Here is an 8,056-nt window from a genome sequence, read left to right as displayed (position 1 = left end):
GTGTATTTTGGATACAACTAACATGGACTAACGCTGTTTTCAGCAGAATTGCTCTGGTGTCTCGTTTTTGTGCAGAAATTCAACTTTCAGGAAAATCCTCGGAATTTATGTCGAAGGGCTTATTTTTCCAGAAGAATCACGGAGCCAGAAGGGCAGGCCTGGGGGAGGCCCAGGCCCCCCAGACACTAGGCCGGCGCGGCCTGGAGGGGGGGCGCGCCGCCCTAGCGTGTGGCCCCCTCGGCCAGCCTCTGATGCCCCCCTCTGGACTACTTAAGGGTTTCGATCTAAAAACGCGAGGCGGGAAGTCGAAGTCGCAAGAAACCATCCAGTACGCCGCCACCGTCGCGAAACTCCGTCTCGGGACCAGAAACTCCGTTCTGGCACTCCGCCGGGACGGGGAATTGGAGGAGATCATTGCCATCATCACCACCGATGCCTCTCCATCGACCAGCCATGTTTCCCCCATCCATGTGTGAGTAATTCCCCCGCTGTAGGCTGAAGGGGATGGTAGGGATTGGATGAGATTGGCCATGTAATAGCATAAGATTGTTAGGGCATAGTGCCTAGTGTCCGTAATTGGTACTTTTATGATATTGTTGCAACTTGTTATGCTTAATGCTTGTCACTAGGGCCCGAGTGCCATGATCTCAGATCTGAACATGTTATCAATTCATGATGATATTCATTGCTTTATGATCTTACCTGCAAGTTGTATACACATGTTGCTGTCCGGAACCCGAGGCCCCAAAGTGACAGAAATTGGGACAACCGGAGGGGAAGGCGGTGATATGAGGATCACATGTGTTCACGGAGTGTTAATGCTTTGCTCCGGTGCTCTATTAAAAGGAGTACCTTAATTTCCAGTAGATTCCCTAGAGGCCCGGCTGCCACCGGCTAGTAGGACAAAAGATGTTGTGCAAGTTTCTCATTGCGAGCACGTACGACTATATATGGAACACATGCCTATTGATTGATTAGTACTTGGATACCGTTTTATTATTATCTGCAAATGCCCTGCTTTGATTGTTATATGAGTTTCTCTCATCCATGCAACGCCCGTTCATCCATCCCTGTGCCTACAGTATTTTAATCCTGTTATTTACTATAATCACTACTGCCGTCTTTGTTACTCTGCTGCTGTTATTTCACTACTGCTACTGCTATAAAACTGTTACTACTGATAAACTCTTGCGAGCAAGTCTGTTTCCAGGTGCAGCTGAATTGACAACTCCGCTGTTAAGGCTTTCAAGTATTCTTTGTCTCCCCTTGTGTCGAATCAATAAATTGGGTTTTACTTCCCGCGAAGACTGTTGCGATCCACTATACTTGTGGGTCATCAGTGACCGCCGCCTTGCGTATGGTGGCATACGGTATGCCGGCGGATCTAGTTGATGACCATTTGGCTATGGGTGAGATTCAAACCATCGATTGTGTTAAGCACTTTGTTGTTGCAGTTGTGCGTGTGTTTGGCACCACCTACCTAAGAGCCCCCAATGCTGAAGACATGGCTAGGATTTTGGAGGAGAACAAGGCTCGTGGGTTTCCAGGAATGCTTGGCTATATTAATTGTATGCACTGGAGTTGGAAGAATTGTCCAGCGGCTTGGCATGGATAATTCAAATGGCACAAGAAGGATTCCACTATCATCCTTGAAGTCGTGGCAGATTACGAGACTTGAATTTGGCATGCATTCTTTGAAATGTCTGGGTCGTGCAATGACATCAATGTTGTTCAACTGTCACCACTTATGAACATGATTGCATTGCGTGAAGGGCCACAAATAAAGTTTGAAACAAATGGCCACAAATATAACTATGGCTATTATCTTACCGATGGAATCTACCCAAGGTGGCAAACATTTGTGAGGCCAGTGGTCAAACCTAAAGGTAAGAAACAAACTTAATTTCACAATGCACAAGCGGCCGCGGCTAGGAAAGATGTGGAAAGATCATTTGAAATTTTACAAGCCCAATTTCCTACCGTGAGAGGACCGGCTAGATTTTGGGACCAAGATTACCTTTGGTACATCATGACCACTTGTGTCATTATGCATAACATGATCATAGATGGCGATCGTGGCAAAGATGTGGACTACTCCTTTTTTTGACTTGATGGGGTTCATGTGCAACTGCATAGAAGAGAACATAGAGTGGCGCGTTTCATTGCGTCATATTATGCCATTAGATCCAATGATGTCCATGATGAGCTTCAAAAATATCTCATCGATGAGTGGTGGAAATGGAATGGCAAACAATAGTGCCTATTTTAGTTGCATGTTTGTTCATTTGTTGGAAAATTTGTTATAGTGGTGATGAAAAACTTGTTGTATTTGTTGGTGAACAATTGTTGTATTTGTTGTATTATTTGCTTGTGTTCTAATAATAACTAGACAATTTAATGTTGAATTATTTGGGTTTGTTTGATCTTGTTGATTCTATAGTTGATCCTCAGTAAAGACGAGTTTGAGTAAGGTGAGGCCCCGGTCGTGAAGGTGCAGGATGAGGATCTCTCGATCGAGGGGAGCTTTTTTTACAGCAAGGACTTCCCGGCAAGGAGATGCTTGACGACACCGCCGACTACCTCGGATTCCTCGTGTGCGAACACGAGGAACTGGCATCTGAGGAGAAGGAGGATGAGCTCATCTAGCCACTCGAGCTGGACGGCGACGAGGCTCTCTGACTGGCCATCGCCGATTTAGAGCTCGAGTATTTAGCCAATTGGCAAGGCCTTGTCATGTAGCTGTGGGAGTCCGTGCTCGCACAGAGGCTCCCTGCAGCACCACCGAGGACTCCACATCGCACGCCTACACCTAACCCTCCAACATCGCCATTGGAGCAGTGGCCACTGCCTGCACCTGCTCCTCCAACTTCGACATAGAGCTAGTGGCAGTGCCTGCAGCTGCCCCTCCATCGGTTACAAGCCAAGATCTAACGCCAACGATGGTCCCATGTCGGAGTACGTCGACCTCACCAATGACGGCGAGGGGTAGGCAGCGGCCGTCACAAACCTAGATAGGGTTTTTCTCTAATAATTTCCTTTTGTTGGACTTGTCACGATTGTATGTATCTTAGGGCATCTCTAGTGGCATGGCCCATTTTGAACGCAAAATGTGACCGTTTTGCCCCGTTTGGGTCAGGTCACAGATACAAACTCAGTTGACACGTGAAGGGAGGGGGTGTTGTCTGGCATCGACGACAGGAATGACAAAGCTTTTGCGGATCTTTATCCCGAAGGTTGCTTGGCGGCTTGATGGTGGCGACGGCTTCCGTAGTGTGTGCAAGGTGCTCACTACGAGTCTGCTAGATCGGATGAGCGCTCCCGTTTCGCTTAGTGGGTGTCTCGGGGTATGCGATGATCCCGTTCATAGTTGATTGGAGGTTTTCGTGTTTCCAGGGAATAAGACCCTGTTGGCATGATCTTCTCTCATTGTCGGGTCTTTAGGTGTTGTGTGGTGGCTTCGGTTTTTTGATGTATAATTTTTATCAGACCTTTGTTGAATAAATTAATAAAGAAAGCCGTATACATCAGTCGATGCACTGGCTGGGGCTCTGTCTCCATTTCGAGAAAGAAAAGTCCAACAAAAGAAATAAAAAAGAGGGGAAATACAAACAATCCTCAAGAAATTGCAAAACATCTACGCTGCCAACTTGGATGGTAGTAGTACATGGACACCATTTATCAGCTTAATCTCTTATTTGAGCTGTTTTTCTCCTTTTACTATACCTCTCTTTTGTGTTTTCAGTTAGCAGAATAAGCCAATTGTCTGAAAGAGTGCATTTTTTAAGAAACGATATCTTTATCTAGCTTACTCAAGATTCAAGAGAAAGAACAAATGATTTTGTCCATTTGCGATGCCTAAACATGCAGGCTAGGATTGTTTCCATCCTTTGCCATTTGAAGCAGAGCCTATCTTTAGGCACCGTCACGATCGGCAAAAAAGCAAACGGATGGGGCTACTGAAAGTGAAGCTCATTGTTTGCTTTATTTGACATTTGAGGCAGGAGAGTTGACAGTTACACTCATCGACCATGTGCGATGTGGATAGCAATCGCAGTCGCTTTGAGGGGTCCTTCCATTTTTAAACGCCGATGTTGATTTTTGGAGGGACCTCCTTTGGGCTTTAGATTTTTTCCCTTTAGGTTGTTCCCTTTCTCTTTCAGAGCTTTCAGGTTCAAACAGTGGCTGTGGAATTTGAACCTCAGGCTGTCTGACCTGATCACTACTGGGGGTTGATAGTTAAGGTTTTGAGAGCTAGAGGTTGGCGACGAAACTATTTATGAGATTAAGATTGAATATAAATTCCACACAGAGTTCAAGGTTGAAATTCTACTTTGTTCCCTGCACTGTAACCTTGAGACAACCCTATATAAATTCTGGACGTCCAGGAACTCATGTCGCATTTAAAAACTTACTGCAGCTGAAACACACTAATATCTGAACATGAAAGGGGGACTATATATGTTGCAAATACATAGAGCAGAACTTCAAAAGGATTATATCGATCTCTTCTCCCTGGTATCAAAGATGCTGCTGTAGGAGAGGAAGGAACCAAAAGAGGGGAAACTTATTCAGTTTAGAATTTAGAAACTTGCAGGCTAACAGTCTCGTCGAGAAGATAACAGTGCCATTCGGGCCTAACCGCCTAGGCTTTTGCTTCGGTGTTCCTCCTTCTTTAAACTTTGCCCTCCTTTGGGCGGCTAGGATCCACGGATTCCTCTTTGCGGGCACGAAGTAGGAACTCACCTGCTAGCTATTGTTCACTTGTTCTGTATCATGCCCTTGTGGGGAAGAGATTGAGAATCGGGTTAAGTTCGCTGCAATTTCTGGAAAAAAGAAGTTCAGACTTCAGAGTTCAGACACTGTTTTTTTCGAGTCAGAAACAGAAGGATGTCCATGGCTAAGAAGAAAAGAGGAAGTCAAAATGTGAAGTTTTGTTGTTGTTGTTGTTTACAGCTATAGGGCATGTTTTCTTGAGTTTCTCCACCGAGAGGAAAAGGGGCTAGAAATTTTGCCTGATCCCGGCAGGAAGTGGAACAATGGCAATGCACAAAAACGGCGGGACTTTTGTTCAAACATTTGCAGCAAAGCTAGGAAAATAGAAGCATGAACAGGCCGGAAAGCAAAAGCACACAGCAAGCCAACCTTCCTTTGTTTCAGCTCACATCCTATCACCTATGGAGTGTCGATCCACTTTCTCCTCCGCTTTGTCTCCTTCCTTTGCTCCCCCTTAGCATTTGGCACTGTTGAATTAAGACAGAGATGGAGATAGATGGCAGAAGAAAGTACAAAAGAGAAGCACAAGTGTGGAGTTGATTACTGAATGAATAGAATTGTTGAATCATGAGCGTATGGGGCCTATGAATTCTGAACTTTCATGGCTGCCTGCCGCCAGGGGCTTTCGAAAACCCTCGCTGCATGCATGCAGATGTAGGCTTCTCAGAAGTTCAGATCACGCCTGTCTGCCTGTCTCCCCGTTAGCCACTACTCATCGTGCCGGCCATTTTCCACTCCCCGCTCTGGCATGTTGCCACGGCTTTAAATTGCCCTCGTCTCCGTCGCGGCGAGCATACACACATTCACAGACAACACCTCAGTCCACAAGGTGACACGAGTAGATCATCAGTGGACGGTAGTGGTAGCTAGCGAGAAGCCATGAGGTGGGGAAGCAGGAAGCAGCAGCAGCCCGGAACGCCACCGTGCGCGCCGGAGCGAGTGACTGAGACCCCCGGGCGCAAGAATAATGGCAAGAGCAAGGCCTTCTCCTTCTCCTTCTCGCCGCTCTCGTGGCTCGCCAAGCTCGGCGCGAAGCATAAGGTTGACACCAAGCGCGCGCCGGCGTCCACGAACGAGGACGGCGGCGCCACCCCGGCGTTCCCGTCGCGCGTCCCCGAGCGCGCTTGCCGGGCAGCGGAGGTGATCGCGCCGGCGGGGCGGCCAGGCTCGCCGCGTCGCTCTCCCGTCAAGTTCGCCACGCGGCGGCTCTCTGTTGGCAACGACAACGCCGACGCCGTCGCCGCGCGCGGGCGTCATCGCTCTCCCGCTGATGCCGTTGAACAAGTCGTCCAGCGCCGGCTGTCTGTTAGCAACGACAGTGCCGACGCCGTCGCCGCGCGCAGGCACTGCATGCGCCGGCGCCACCACTCCATCGGCGGCGATCACGACATCCTGGCGCCGCTCGGCAAACTCATCCCGTTCTCCCTCGCCAGCTCCCCTGCCCCGCCTCCCCCGCCGCAGACGGCACCGTCGGACACGGACGCCGGGAGCGTACGGCTGAGGCGTCGCAGCCGTGGCCGCCGGCACCGCCGCAGCCTCAGCGGCGGCCGCCGGTCGTCGTTCTCCGGGAGGACGACGCTTAGGGTGAAGGTGCGGTCGTCGCGGCGGGCCGGGGCGGACCTGGAGAGCCTCGCCGTGGTGCGGCGGACGCGGGACCCGCAGCGGGCGTTCCGGGAGTCCATGTCGGAGATGATCGCGAGCAGCGGCGGCCGGCCGGAGGAGCTGGAGCGGCTGTTGGCGTGTTATCTCGCGCTTAACGCCGACGAGCACCACGGTTGCATCGTCAAGGTCTTCCGCCAGGTCTGGTTCGACTTCGACCACGTCAACGGTCGACCTGCCGCGGCCGACCCGGCCGGAACACTCAGGCCGACACGAGCGGGGGCGGCGGTGAATTAGGAACCACACTGTTTGTGTTATGTAAGTTGCTGTATATGTAAATAACGTTTCCCGTCAGAATTCGTAATATTTTGTACTGCAATCCTGCAATATTCAGAATCTTGAACACCTGAAATTTCATACTAACGGCTGATTGGATCGGGTAGCGGTGGAATAGGAAGAAACTGAATTTTGTAACATCTGCTTTTGGGATGTTGCAGAGCACATACCACAGAGGCACATGGATTTTACAGGATTCAGAACAGAGAAAAGAGAGATTAGTGAAATGCCGAGGGCTTCTCAAATGAAAAGTAAAAGGAGGTTTGAGCACATTTTGAGATTTCTATAAAATACATATGAGTGTATTTCACGAAACCGCTTCGACAGCGTTCCTTGTGTCACTTCCCCCGTGACACATGGGCGAACCCTAGACGCCACGCAAGCGGCCTCCCCCGGCTGCTCTATCGCCGCCACCACCCCCGTGCATCCTAATACGGTGAGGTCGACATACGCGGCTGGGGACTGCTGCAGAGCGAGGACGTCGGAGTGGCAACTCCCTACGGCGGCGGTGTTGGTAGGCCATGAGGGGTGCTTGGAGCTGTGGCTGGGTGCGGCGGATATCGGGATGTTGTTGGCTTAATGGGGTGTGTTGCGAAGCTCCATTTCATTTGACACCATGTGACATGTCAAAGTTGCGTCTGCATGGTGTTGGCAGATGCAGGGAATGTCAAGACGTCGACGACTGGAAGACCTGGTTACAGCGGATGCGGATGCGGGATCATGAATGGGATGAAGACATTGCTTCACGGGCTGCGCTACGATCTTAGCTGCTGGACACAAATAGCACACACGGTGCCTGCGAGTTTGGTGATTGATGATCTCCAACAACGGCCTTTTGCAAGTGGGGGCAACAACACTGGGAGACTTCACCTTTGTTGGTGCTCCTCGAGTATCGAGTTGTGATTTCCAGAATGAAAACCCACGGGTAGCTCTCAATTAATAGTCTTGTTGAAGGCATAGTTTTTGGAACTCATCTTTTCTTTAGAGTGAAAAACTAAGATCTTCGATCAGGTGAAGATAACGCTTGTGCACTATTTATTTCTTGGCGGTGTTGCATATGGAGAACCTCTTACGTAGTCTGGGTGTTGTATTTTGTGGTGATGGTGATTAAAGTATTACTGCTGCGAGCAATTGATCACCGTGGTAGGGTATTTTTTTCTTTCTATTTTGCTTGTGTGCGACCTCGATGCCTTCGGGTATCTTGTTGGTGTAGAGGCTGGGTATAATTAGTATCTTTAGGATATTAATTAATACATTCCCTTCATAAAAAATGAGTGTATTTCACATGAATTTGATGATCTTAATCCTATGGTCCAAAGGGTTCTTGTTGTGGGTATACTTCATGGGT

The 8,056-nt window shown here is 49.2% G+C and overlaps 1 protein-coding gene across 1 annotated transcript; it reads left to right on the top strand.

Moving 5' to 3' along the window:
- Window positions 1–4,878: 4,878 nt before the first annotated feature.
- On the top strand, window positions 4,879–6,791 carry LOC127327014 (uncharacterized). The gene has a single exon (XM_051353793.2). It carries the CDS (start codon window positions 5,653–5,655, stop codon window positions 6,667–6,669), a length of 1,017 nt encoding a protein of 338 aa, XP_051209753.1. The 5' UTR covers window positions 4,879–5,652; the 3' UTR covers window positions 6,670–6,791.
- The last annotated feature ends 1,265 nt before the right edge of the window (window positions 6,792–8,056 follow it).

Source organism: Lolium perenne, chromosome 1, assembly GCF_019359855.2.
Source record: "Lolium perenne isolate Kyuss_39 chromosome 1, Kyuss_2.0, whole genome shotgun sequence".
NCBI classification, from domain to species: domain Eukaryota; kingdom Viridiplantae; phylum Streptophyta; class Magnoliopsida; order Poales; family Poaceae; genus Lolium; species Lolium perenne.
This window is presented reverse-complemented; position numbering and strand designations above follow the sequence as displayed.